The sequence below is a fragment of the Hibiscus syriacus genome, unplaced genomic scaffold (assembly GCF_006381635.1).
Source record: "Hibiscus syriacus cultivar Baekdansim isolate YM2019G1 unplaced genomic scaffold, ASM638163v2 tig00112530_pilon, whole genome shotgun sequence".
NCBI lineage: Eukaryota > Viridiplantae > Streptophyta > Magnoliopsida > Malvales > Malvaceae > Hibiscus > Hibiscus syriacus.
This window is the reverse complement of record NW_024063358.1, coordinates 1,366,796-1,380,609: the sequence shown is the minus strand read 5'-3', so window position 1 is coordinate 1,380,609 and position 13,814 is coordinate 1,366,796. Positions and strand designations below refer to the sequence as shown.

Genomic DNA, 13,814 nt, shown 5'->3' with positions numbered 1-13,814 from the left:
TTGAATAAGAAAACAAATCATAGAAAATGTAGCCTTAATAATGAATATTTGCGATATTTAATTTAGATTAATTTATTAATGAATTGAATATTAATTGAACTAAATGAAGTTATTTGTGAAGTTATAGAACTTTCTTTTCAAATATATGCAAAGCCAAGCCTAGATTTAATTATGAGGACATACTAGAGGAACTTAAAAAACTCTAACATAAATAGTAAAAACGAACATTCAAGGCACATATAAAAACAACCCTAGATTTAAAGTCCTTGTCTTTGACCACAGAGGCAATGTTTTGAAGTGGGCTAATATATAGTAATAGTTTTAAATAATTTTTGCGCATTTATTATTATTTTCTCTGCCCTTATATATATCACTGAATTTTGGATAGGTTTGGCCACCATCAAAGTTTTTCTTTCTTCTTTTTCAACACTTGCTCAAAAACAACAGCAAACTATCATTTTAGTGTTGTTGTTTTTTTCCTGACTAGTTTTGATCTGAGCATTACTTTCACACTTTCGGCTGGAATTCGATAATGGGGCTGTTGTCGAGAAAAGCCACGTGCAATTCGCATGGACAAGATTCTTCTTACTTCCTAGGATGGCAAGAATACGAGAAGAACCCATACGATGAAGTGAAGAATCCTCAAGGGATTATTCAAATGGGACTTGCAGAGAACCAGGTAAATAAAGAAAACCCAGAAGAATACGGAGTATATTCTTTTTCATAATTAAAAGATTATTGTAGTTTGGTGTTTGTAGCTTAATAATGTGCATTTTTTTTCTTCTTCTTTTTCAGCTGTCGTTTGATATTCTAGAGTCTTGGTTGGCTGAGAACACAGATGCTGCTAGTTTCAGAAGAGAAGGGCAATCCATATTCAAAGAGCTTGCTCTTTTCCAAGATTATCATGGCCTCCCTGCATTCAAGAGGGCATTGGTTGATTTCATGGCTGAAATCAGAGGAAACAAAGTAACATTCGATCCCAATCACATCGTCCTCACCGCCGGTGCAACCTCCGCCAACGAAACGCTCATGTTTTGTCTCGCCGAACAAGGCGACGCTTTCCTTCTTCCGACGCCGTATTATCCGGGGTACGTGAAATCGTTTATCCTTCATCACATGGCTCAAAATGTTAAAATAAAATCTTTGAGTTTTTGTATTAATTCATTCATCTTTTGTTCTTACAGATTCGATAGAGATCTCAAGTGGCGAACCGGAGTGGAGATTGTGCCGATCCAATGCACCAGTTCGAATCGCTTTCAAATCACGGCATCGGCTCTCGAAGAAGCTTATCAACAAGCTCAAAGAAAGAATTTGAGGGTGAAAGGCGTGTTACTCACCGACCCTTCGAATCCATTGGGCACGACTATGACGAGAAACGAATTGGATCTTCTCGTTAACTTCATTACGGACAAAGAAATCCATTTAATCAGCGACGAAATCTACTCCGGAACCGTGTTTAACTCACCGGAATTCGTTAGCGTCATGGAGGTTTTAGAAGATCGAAAGCTCGAGAAAACTCAAGTCTGGGAAAGAGTTCATAGTGTTTATAGCCTTTCAAAGGATCTGGGTCTGCCTGGTTTTCGAGTAGGTGCAATTTACTCCAAAGATCCCGTTGTTGTGGCCGCCGCCACAAAAATGTCCAGCTTCGGCCTAGTATCGTCTCAAACACAGTATCTACTCTCCGCCATGTTATCTGACAAGAAGTTCACGAAAGAATACATTGCTAAAAACCAAAATAGACTTCAGAAGCAACAGAGCAAGCTCGTTGCCGGCCTAGAAAAGGCCGGCATCGGCTGCTTAGAAAGCAACGCCGGGCTGTTCTGTTGGGTCGACATGAGACACCTCTTGAGATCCGACACTTTCGAAGCCGAAATGGAACTTTGGAAGAGGATAGTTTACGATGTTAAGCTGAATATTTCCCCTGGTTCTTCGTGCCATTGCAGCGAACCAGGGTGGTTCCGTGTTTGCTTCGCCAACATGTCCGAAGATACCCTAAAACTCGCCATGCAACGCTTGAAATTCTTCGTGGGTTCAATCACCTTAACGACCTGAGCCACCAAGAGTTGAAGAACTCGAGGAGGAAGTTTCGCACCAAATGGGTTTTCCGGCTGTCGTTTCAGTCGTTCCATGATCGGGAGCAAGATGAACGGTAAGCCTGGCCAAATTTTTGTTACCATTATGGACACATTTTTCATTTTGAAAATACTTTTTGAGAGAACTTTTCCCTTTTATATAAATTTGTCCAAAAGTTATTATTTCTTTAATTGTAGACATTGAAGAAGCTGCACTCAATCCATATGGGATTTGGAGAGTGCTCAGTTTCGTCCCCTTGTAAAATTTAAGTTACCACGTGGCGTGGAATTCTTCTTGAATGTACATTTAAACCGTTGTCTTGTCTCATTAACCTCCTTATTTTAGTTATTGCATGTGGACGCATATTTAGTTATTTCAGAATTTTTTAAATTAATTGATAATATACACTCAACCTATAAATATAGTTGTTTGAATCCGAAATATTGAAGGAGAAAATATTTCTTTTTATCGTGATTTAATGAATTCTTAAAATATAAAAATTCAAATATATTTAAGTTTGTAATATATTTTCAAGAATCAAGTGACATCAATAGTAAAAGAGTTGTTATTATCCCTTAAAGTCTTGGGCTTAAGCATCAGAAATACCAAGATTATGAACATTCAATATCAAATGGTTAAAAATTATCATTGAACATGTATTACATTCCACTTACCCTAAATTTATAACAACAACAAAAAAGTGTATAATATCTTTTTGATTTAAGAATTATAAATAATATAAACACTCGAGATAAACCGGTTGGACAGGGTGACTTTGATGATCATCATGTAGGTTTGCTCGGTACTCATCCATTAATCGTGGCTCAACCGACCCTATCGGAAACATGAGATTTAGGGTTTCCTAAAATACATTCTTTTGTAAATATATATATATATATACACACACACACGTACAACTACTATAAACCTTCAATTCTGTTCAGCTGAAAGAAAGATTGTGTGTGTATATATATAAAGGTTGAAACAGTTTTGTTTGGTTTCAAAATCGTCACCTACTACGCAAGATCTATGAAAGAAGAGTTGCTTGCAAAAAAGGTAATTAAAGGTGAAAAAAACAGGGTTTGAACTTTCTAGGGTTTCTTTAATCGAGTGCTTAAAAAGGTAGACAGTTTACACGGTTTTCGAATCGATAAAAAGACTGATTTCATGGATGTTTAGTCATCAGTAATTTCAAAAAAGCAAACAAAAAGCATGTCAATTGGTGATTATATTGTCGACGACTTGTGCAATAAAATAAGCTTCTCAAACACAAATAGTATGATTTACTGCTTTAGATTGTTCAATAAAATAGAGTGGTTTCGGATATTTTATGAATATAATATCGTATGAAATATTTTTTTCCTCTCCAGTTCCAAGATTTTTGTCCTGAATAATTTGAATCGATTCGAATCACACATTTGACCTTGGTGGGTGAGTATTCCAGTGAAGATTTTATGCATACACAATGACTCAAACCTAAGATATTACTTAAGCGATATCAGGTTGATTACCACTTGAATCAATCTCTATTGGTATCGTAAGACACAATAATATAATATTATTATATTATTGAATTTATATAAATATATAATAATTTAAAAAAGATTATTGGACGTGAAAATAATAAAGATATGGTTGGGATAGCAAATGAAATAAGTTGACATGACAAAAATTGAATTCTGGGTATGGGATGCATGTGGTTTAATTTCACATGAGCAAGGACAAATCAGAACATGCAAACGCCCAAAGGGAACATAGAAATCACCTGCACTGCACAAAACTATATACTATAACTAATGCAAATAAATATGTAAATATTTTTATAAAAACAAATCAAATATATTATGAATATATTAAATTTTATAATTTTTTAATTTTTTCAGTATTATTTTAGTAAAAAAGGTATAAATATACAAATCGTTAAGCCTCAAATATTTTGAATTGTAATTTATGTTTTGGTTGGGTAAATATATGAAATTGGCAGAGGAACCTGGTACGCACCCCTGTGGGTGGTGCCGAGGGTCGTGGATACATGAAGGGCCCAGGTGAACATGGCTCACTGCTCATTGCCCTCCTTTTTCATGGCTCATGAACCCCCTAACCCACTTCCCATACTCGTAAATAAATGTATAGTTAAAAAAAATAGAATATTGAATTTGGGGTCCCACCCATGGGGGCTCCAGATGTTGATTGCTGTCGATGATTTTTTTTTGGGAGTTTTGGATTTTGAAATTTAAATCATTGTGAAATAACACGATTTAATTGTATTGCTTTTGTCTTTATATATGAATTTAGTATTAATCTATTTAATGGGATAAAGTACAAGATTTTTTTAAATAGTTTGTAAAATTTAAATATTGATATTATGTTCTTAATTCTATTTGTGAGGTAGTTAGAACTAGGTTTCGTGATACGTGTATGATCAGGGACAGATTTAGGTAGTTAGAATTAAGTTTCGTGATAAATCTTAGAATTCATTAAATGTCAATAACATCAAGAATTACATCTTTTTTTATTCATTTCAGTTCATCATAAAAAAAATATATAGGATTGATCTTCGATAGAGTCTAATGAACAAGAGTGTGCGCCACCCGATTTACCTTACGGTTGACGTAATGAACATTGATGTTCTATGCCTCGTCGAGTAACAATCCAATAATCGAAACGTCTTCATAAGGATTTGTCGATCGATTCACAATTGATATAGCATTCCTTTCAATTATCGCTTGTTCCCAACCATTCTCAATTGCCATGAGGATGCCTTACTTGAAGGCAATTGCCTCAGCCGGTTCTGTCATATGTGCATTATCCAGTCTTCATGCCATCCCGCCAACCACCATCCCATGGTGATTGCGAGCCACAAGACCAATGGCCGTGGCACCGGTGCTAGTGATGAAGGCTCCGTCAACGTTGATCTTGATAACTTAAATTGTTTATACAAGTTTAATTTGGTATCAAAACGAACTTTTTTTAAAATCGAACTCGATTAATTTTCCGGAACAAATGTCTCATTTACACGCTTAATTCTTTAATGGCTTTCTCCAATTTTATCAACCCATACGTTTGCATATGGGGAAAAGGATGGCATTTCTTTCAACACACGGGCGCAATATCTGGGAAAAGTATGTTTTGATGTTGGGAGTGGATGAACAACCTACAAAGTTTTTCAAAAGTTCTCTCTTTTTGCTCAAAGGTCTTGCCTTGATTTTAGCCAACATCACCATTCGTAAACTCCCATGCCGGTCAGAGTTTGCAGCCATCATATTCTGACATAAAGTCAATCCCAAAATGAAAAATATGTACATAATAACTATTTTATATTACCATCTACAAGCAAATTATACCATGGGAAGAACAGCTAATTAAACTGCATCGATGCAAATGGGTAATTTCCAGGAAATTTCAGGTAAGCACAGCCATAAATGCCGCGCTCAAATGCTTATGGGATCTGGTGATCTGTGTTCTGTTTGGTTGGATGGAAAATGGGAGGAGGAAAGGAAGGATTAGAAAAGTGAGAAAAAAAAAACAAATGTATCACATAAAACTTTAATTAGCTTTCTTATTCATTTGCATCTAAAAGCGGAGCAATATCCCTAATTTGACTCTAAAACATCATGGCTTTTGGCCTAAGTTTTTGTTCCTATTTGCTTTGCTTTAGCCTTTACATTATGGATTTTGTTCTTGTGGAGGGTCTAATTTCACACATCTACCAAAACACGAGTAAAAAAATAGTAGTTAATTTAATTAATGCATTCATATGGATTTTAGTACATTTATATGTAGGGCATGAGATCCGAACTCGACAGATTTCAATCTGACCTGATCGGATCAGATTAAAAAAAGGGTTCGGGTAGGGTCAAGTTCGGATTTATGGTGAAAAATACCCGACCCAATTGGATCTGAAAAAATTGTAATTTTACCTTATATATTTAAGGATAATTGTAATAATATCCCTCTATATATTATTTTATTTCAATTAAATAAAAATAATATATTTTTAATAAAATTTGGATTTCATCTCAAAAAATCAGGTCGGGTGGAGCGTGTATATTTTAGGGTCAGGTTTGGATCGGGTGGAGGATTTATAATTTTTGGGTCGGGTCGAGTAGATCGAAAATCCGACCCGACCCAGCCCATCCCTAAATTATATGTCCTAACAATGTCAGCTGGTTTCGGCAAGGGCCAAGGCTTAGGGGAATCAAACGGTCAGGCCATTAAGCCTATCATGCAAGCCCAATTGAGTAACATATCAATTTTATAAACAATACGTTTACGGAAGGGAATAACATACATGATTTCTCAATAAAAGATAAAAAAGAACTTAGGCCAAAAACCATGATGCTTAAGAGTGAAATAAATAAATTTTTAGATTTCTTATTAAATTAATTCAATCTGATTATGTCATGATTACACCAAAATTACATAATCACCCGTATAAGTTGTTTTAATTAATAACCATTTTGTCAGTAATTGAAGTTTAAAGCAGAGTTATTATCGTGTAAAAAAATGGTCGAAATCGTGCTCATATTAATTAATGTATTTGGACAACTTTTAAATTATGATCTAATCCGCATTATTTCCCGGATCTATCTCTTATTTCTTTACCAACTTTAGGTAACATCCAATTACCCAACCACAATTTACAAAGTATTAAATATGTATATTTCTCTCTCGAAACATGCCAATTTTTTATTCACATAAAACTTAAAATGTAAAGATGATGCTTAAAATAATTATGTAATCATGACACGTACCCAAAAAAATAATGTCATATTTTGATTTTATTTCTCAAATTTTGGGATGCGTTTGACAATTCAGAAAATTAAATATTTAATTTAAATTATTTAAAAATAAATTTAAAAATAACTAGCTTGTTCGATAAATATAAATATACTGAAAATATTTTTATTAAATGACATTATATATATATATTACTTGGTGGAATGAAATGAAAATTTTTTGGCTCAAGAACTCACTCACTCTGGATTCCAAAAGACTTTCCAACTCATGAAAATGATGCAAAACACACATCGAACCATACATATACATATACATATGATGCAACGAGTAAATCATTCTTTTTTTTCTCTCTATCGAGTTTGTAAAAGAGTAATATTATTGAAAATAATTCTAAATTATGAACTCATTAAGCGATCTCGGTAATAAAAGGGTGTGGCGTTCTTCTTAGAAATCTTAATTTCGAATTGTTGCGTCTGTTAAATGTGTATGATTTATCAATAACTAAGAGAGATTTCAAATATATATTATCTTGTAATCAATTCAGATTATTTAATATATATGAAAAATGTGTCTATAATATGTGAATGATCAACAATGAAATCATCTTTGCTCAACAAACCTAAAATAAAAGCACGATCTCATGCAATTTGCAATAGTTTTGTCGGCATTATTTTAGGGGGGGTTTTAATCATGATTTAATGGGTTAACCTAACTTCAAACCAGTATACATAGACGACAAAAGCATTATTGGGTAGTGCTTATTACAAAAATATGTAGTTCCCAAGCTCCCCACATAACTTTATGATGAAATTATAATCCGGCACCATAACCATTATAGCTCTTTGAAACTCTGTCATGGTGTTAATTTTCTACCTACTTTCTTTTTTACTTTCCCGGCAAACAAACAAGAAAACAAAGAAACTAGACACCACAATCATGATGATTTGAAGCTAAACGTTGAGAGTTATATAATTATCATTTGAAATTATAAGTGAAAACAACAACCCACCAGAATCGATCTTTAAATTAAAAATAAAATAAAATAAAATAGATTAAGTGACATATTTGGTAAGCATCGTGACATGATACCCATGCCTAAACTGTTCAACAAGGCATGGAGAGGGAGACATTTCATGCGGTATGTAATAAAAGGAACTTGTTTTAATATCGAATGATGTCCACCGGCCTTTTGGTGTCATAATTCTAAATTAATGGCGGCCTTTAATAATTACCAATTAACACTGCTATTATTATAAATCATCGTCAGTTTTTTTATTAAAAATAATCATCAAATTTTATTCTTAATTTGAAAAGAAAAATTATCATTGTATAAGTGTAATCTTTGCATGGGTGAAAAAACTTTGGCTAGATATATAGATTTTTTACTATTGCGCCAAATTGTAATGTCAACATTAAATTTAAAATTTGAAAATAATGTTATTAAAATGATTATAATTTTTAAAAGGGTTAACTACACGGATGATCACTTATGTTTGTGTTTTGTTCACTTTTGGTCACTGATTTCAGAAAACATAAGATATGATCACTTTCATTTTTATTTAATTAAGATATGATACTTTTGTTTTTATTTAATTAAGATGTGATCACCCCGAGTTAACTACCGTTAACATCAATTACATATTTTGATATAATCACACATTTGGTCTATGTTATTTACATAATCTCTCAATTTAGTCCTACTTTTAAATCTATTATGTTAGTTTATTAACTATAAGATTTGTTCGATTGATGTATATGATAAAGTAAGTCTAATTATATTGTTTATCAACTGTAATTTTATCACAATTCTCTTATATCTTTAGTCACTCTGGACACTTATAAATTTGTTTTATTATCGCTTTTCAATTTAGTTTTGTCAAAATATTTATAAAATTCACAAAACTTTAACACTTATCTCTTTTTTTCTTAGAGGGGTAAAAGCTGTTGGATTTAATGGTTTTGGACGTGGTCAACCAAAAATTTAAATAGCTAGTAAGAAACATGCGTTCAATAAGAAAAATAATATATTATGAAACTAACTTCATCAAACCATTATCGACATAGATTTGAGCCTTAGAAGATTAAAATTCTAACTTGATTTTCATTGATTTTGAATGAATTTAAAAAAAACAAAATATTGAGAAAAAATAGGGGATAAAAGGTAAACATTGTTGTACCATCTATGAGATGTACGTTGATGGATGATAATTGAAAGGATTTAAGACCCTTTTACAAAAGAAAAAAAATCACATCATAAACCACGTTAAAGTATTAGCAGATTGATGACTAGAAATGAATTAGAAAACTTTAGTACTATAATTTTAACTTTTTATAGCTCAATGATCAACACAAAAAATATGGTGAAAGTTTAATATTTAAGAATGTATTTTACCTTTTTAAAAAATCAATCACAAAATTAAGCATAATAAAGGGACTAAAATGAGAATTCAACCTTTAAGATTTATATAAATTGGAACTAAATTGAGAGAATATGTAAATAATAGGGACCAAATGTGTGATTATATCAAAATATTTAAATGTTGTTAAAGACAGTTAACTCGGGGTGACCACATCTTAATTAAATAAAAACGAAAATAATCATATTTTAATTAAATAAAAACGAAAATGATCATATTTTAATTAAATAAAAACGAAAGTTATCATATCTTATGTTTTTTGAATCAGTGACTAAGAGTGGACAAAACGCAATATAAGTGATAATGTGTGTAGTTATCCTTTTTTTTAATTATAAAGTTATAAAATGAATAAAAAATATTGATAATAGTAATTGTTAAAAATTGGATATAAATGGTGGCGAAGTGCTGACGATTTTTCTATAGCGATTTTCTATAGCTTTAAGAGAGGACACATAATTGCCTTGGTTTTTGGTTATACTTATAGATATATATATTGGAGATAATTCTAGTCCTCGTTAGTTGAAATAGTCAACCGTTTTATATTCGTATATATATATATATAAATTATACTTTTAATTAATAATATCGTATGATTTTTTAATTTATAAAATTACGTGCAAATAACAGTATGTTCATAATTTAATTTAATTAATGTTTAATAAATTGAATACTGGAATTTCATAGGTTATATTACTTCTTGTTATTAGTAATCATGGCCATCCACCAACTCCCCAATTACTCCCAATAAAAGTCTCATTCAGTCTCTTCCCTTATTTGAAACCCCTTTAATTTCCCCTCTAGTTTCCCATTCTTCTCACATACATAAAAAAAACCCAGTAAAACTCCATTGATAGAGAAAAAGAGAAAGAAGAAGGCTGAGCTTAATGGGACTTGATGATGCATGTAATACACGCCTTGTTCTAGGGTTAGGCTTCTCATCGAGCCCGGAAACTCCACCCAAGGCCAAATATCAAACTTCCAAGATGTCACCACCAGCCATGGCGGCGAGTTTCGAACCATTCCTTACGCTTGGTCTTTCCGGTGAGGGCTACCGGGTTACTGTCACCAAAATGGTTGATGTAAACGAAGGTGGTAATCATCCTCACCGTGAAGAACCTCTCACCTCCGCCGCCACTGCCACCACCGGTGAATTGTATCGTCAAGCTTCTCCTGATCCCAGTGCTGTGACATCGTTTTCTAGTGGTAGGTTCAAGAGGGAGAGAGACCTTAGCAGCGAAGAAGTAGATGTAGAGAAGAATTCATGTAGAGTTACGATGAAGACGACGATGGCGTCTATGCAAGAAAGAAACTTCGTCTCACGAAAGAACAATCGACTCTTCTCGAAGAAAGCTTTAAACAACACAGCACTCTGAACCCAGTAATTCTCTCTCAAAATCCATTGTTTCCCATATAGATTATCACCTTATCAGCTCCGATTAACCAATCTCTTTTCGTTCTATAAAAACAGAATCAAAAGCAAGCTTTAGCAAGGCAATTAAACCTGAAACCCAGACAAGTCGAAGTCTGGTTTCAAAACAGGAGAGCCAGGTAATTGTAACCTAAGATCACAAGTCCTAAATCTTTCTTCTTTTTTGAAGTTTTAATCATCTGAAGAAAAAAATGACGAACTTGCCATTGAACATCGCAGAACGAAGTTCAAGCAGACCGAGGTGGATTGTGAGTTCCTGAAAAGGTGCTGCGAGACGCTGACGAATGAAAACAGGAGACTGCAGAAAGAGTTACAAGAACTCAAAGCACTGAAAACGGCGGCACAACACTTTTACGCCAACATGCCGGCGGCGACCCTAGCGATGTGTCCGTCGTGCGAGAGAACCGGCGGCGCTGGGAGTCCCAAGAAACCGTTTTCAATGCCTTCAAAGCCTCATTTCTATAATCACGTCACTAATCCTTCTGCAGCATGTTAATTAATTTCAGTTTGTTGGAACGTAACAGCAAAAGAAAGTGAATTTAAAGTAGTGTAATTAATTAATTTTTAGACCAAGAAAAAAATAGTATAATTACTGATCAATGTAAATGATCATTAGAAAGATATAGTATAATCTATGAAGGGATTATTGCTGCTAATTATCATTATTATTCCATGGGTTTCATTCAATATAGTGTGTAATTTTATTTTTTATTTATTTAAAATAGACACATGTCTTGGACAAACAAATATTTAAGTATATATGTAAAAAAAAATAGTATCGTTTATATATTATTTTAATGTAAAAAATCTTATTAGCATTGACTTTGCATTCAAGCTTTCGTTAGTTGGAAATCTATGTAGTTGAACAAGGTTGAAAATCCACACCTGCTTCGAAACTTCTTGTTACATACTTGTCATACAATACTTTTAGTACTTTGCAAATTCCAAATATTAATAATTAAAAATCAAATTTATATACCAACAACCGGTTGATCTAATAAGATGAGATATTAAATTTTTTAAGTAAAGTTAAAAATTCGAATCCTGACGTTTGTGAATGAAATAAATTGGGTTGGGACGGTCACACTCGTCTCTGCAGTACCCAATCTGAATTATACATCAAATACCTACCATTAATTCATGGTCATCCGAGATCGATGGATTACCGTTGATGGTGTCTGAAAATAGATAGAAAAAAATCAACAGATTGAAAAAGAGTGCGTGGATATAATTAAGTGAGAGGGTGAAAGGGGGTGGGGGAATGAAGTTGGCTCACGTTTATGTCTTTTTTGTTCAGTTGTTTTCGTATGAATGATTGAACCTTGTTCATTGTATTGAATTTTGATTTGATTTATTTTATTTAAATTCGGTTTGTAAATTTTATTTATTTTTATATCATTAATTATGGAATTAAATGAATGATCTAACCTCTGGATACGTATAATAAAAAGTTCAAAAGAAATATTGAATAGAAAATTGATGGAGTAGTCATAGGCTCGTGAGATGCTCTCTCTTTAAGGAAACCGGTGGGTCTTACCCCACGTGATGTCCCCATGGTTCATCCCTTGCCTTCTTATTCATTGCTATATTTCCCTTTTATTTTTTGGTAAATTACGCATTTAGTACTTAAAGTTTTATTTTTAGTATATTTTAATATCTAAATTTTTAGTTTTTAACAAAATCATAAAGTTTAATTTTTACTTCATTTTAGTATCCACCGTTAAAAACTTAACAAAAGAACTTACGTGGTTCTAAATGCCAAAGTATATATTTAACTTATACTAAACTGTCACTATAAAATGAAAGCAATTTGTTAGATCTATGATTTCAACTTAATATATCTCATAAAATATTTAAGCATTTAATCACTAAATAAGATTGAGAATTAATTTAATACATATCAAAGTTATTATATAACTTATAAAAAAATTAAATTAAAATTAAATAATTTATCTATTAAAATATTATTTAGAAATAAGAAAATAAATTTAAAATTATTTATATTTAAAATTAAATATTTATATTTATTATACTATCCTTATAATTATTTAATTAATTTTAAATATAAATTATTTATTTATTTTCATAAATAATTATAAATTACAAGTTTATTTTTAAAAAAATAATTTAAATTTTAAATAATTAAATACATATAATTTTAAACTACTTATGATACAATACATGTAATTTTTAAAAGAAACTAATATTGATTTTATAAAATATATAATTATTTATTTATTTTAAATTAAAATGAGAAATTGATTAATTTTAATATAAAATTTTTATATGTTAAATAAATTTTTTAATATGTATTAAATTAATTCTCAATCTTTTTTTGGTGATTAAATGCTTGAATATTTTCTAAGTTGCAATCATAAATTTAACAATTTTTATTTTATTTTATAGTGATAGTTTAGTATAAGTTAAATATATATTTGGCATTTAGAATCAATCGTCTATGTTAGCCCAGATGGCTGAGCGAATCTCCTTCCCCCCTACAGGTCGCATGTTTGAATCTTGCTAAGCTCTCCCTTGGTTGTTTATGCTTGATTTTGTTTTAATAAGATGGCCGTGTCACCACCTCACCTTATTAGTTGAATAAAATTAATTAAAAGATAATATAAATAATAATATAAAATTTGAAAAATAATAATTAAAAATGCCACGTTGTTTCCGCCGTTAAGTTTTTAACGGCGGGATACTAAAATGAAACAAAAACTAAATTTTATGTATGATTTTGAAAAAATTGAAAGTTCAGGTACTAAAATGTACTAAAAATGAAACTTTAGGTACTAAATGTTACCCTTCATTTTTTTAAGAAAAAATGCACAGAGGTTCCTAAACTTTTTGGAAAAAAATCAATATGACCCTCGTATTACTTTTTCCTCAATGTGACACTCCAACTCAGAAAACAAACCCAATGTGACCATTTGACCAACATTTTTCATCGTTTACCATTATAGTATCAGCGTGTCATTTCACAGTGCTCATGTGGTGGTTTACTGTGTTAACGTGACAAACATTTGCAATGTTAGAGTTACCAATTTAGTCCATATGACATGTCATCCGCCACACTAATTTGCCACCATAGACAGTCATGTCAGCGTCGTGAACTACTAAGTCAGCACCGTAAGGTCAACAACAAAAAACATTAG

At 31.8% G+C, this 13,814-nt stretch overlaps 1 protein-coding gene and 1 pseudogene across 1 annotated transcript; both read left to right on the top strand.

Annotated features, from left to right (window-relative positions):
* Positions 1 to 532: 532 nt before the first annotated feature.
* LOC120181655 (1-aminocyclopropane-1-carboxylate synthase 3-like) lies at positions 533 to 2,052 on the top strand. The gene is made up of 3 exons (XM_039186742.1): positions 533 to 679; positions 796 to 1,088; positions 1,185 to 2,052. The coding sequence occupies exons 1-3, from the start codon at positions 533 to 535 to the stop codon at positions 2,050 to 2,052; spliced, it is 1,308 nt and encodes a 435-aa protein (XP_039042673.1).
* Positions 2,053 to 10,022: 7,970 nt separating this feature from the next.
* Positions 10,023 to 11,279, top strand: LOC120181590 (annotated as a pseudogene).
* Positions 11,280 to 13,814: the final 2,535 nt, after the last annotated feature.

Excerpts from the sequence above, each read along its gene's own strand:
- LOC120181655 (XM_039186742.1), top strand. The coding sequence starts at position 533 with ATGGGGCTGTTGTCGAGAAAAGCCACGTGCAATTCGCATGGACAAGAT. Across the intron at positions 680-795 it reads TGGGACTTGCAGAGAACCAG|CTGTCGTTTGATATTCTAGA; the intron begins GTAAATAAAGAA and ends CTTCTTTTTCAG. Across the intron at positions 1,089-1,184 it reads CCGACGCCGTATTATCCGGG|ATTCGATAGAGATCTCAAGT; the intron begins GTACGTGAAATC and ends TTGTTCTTACAG.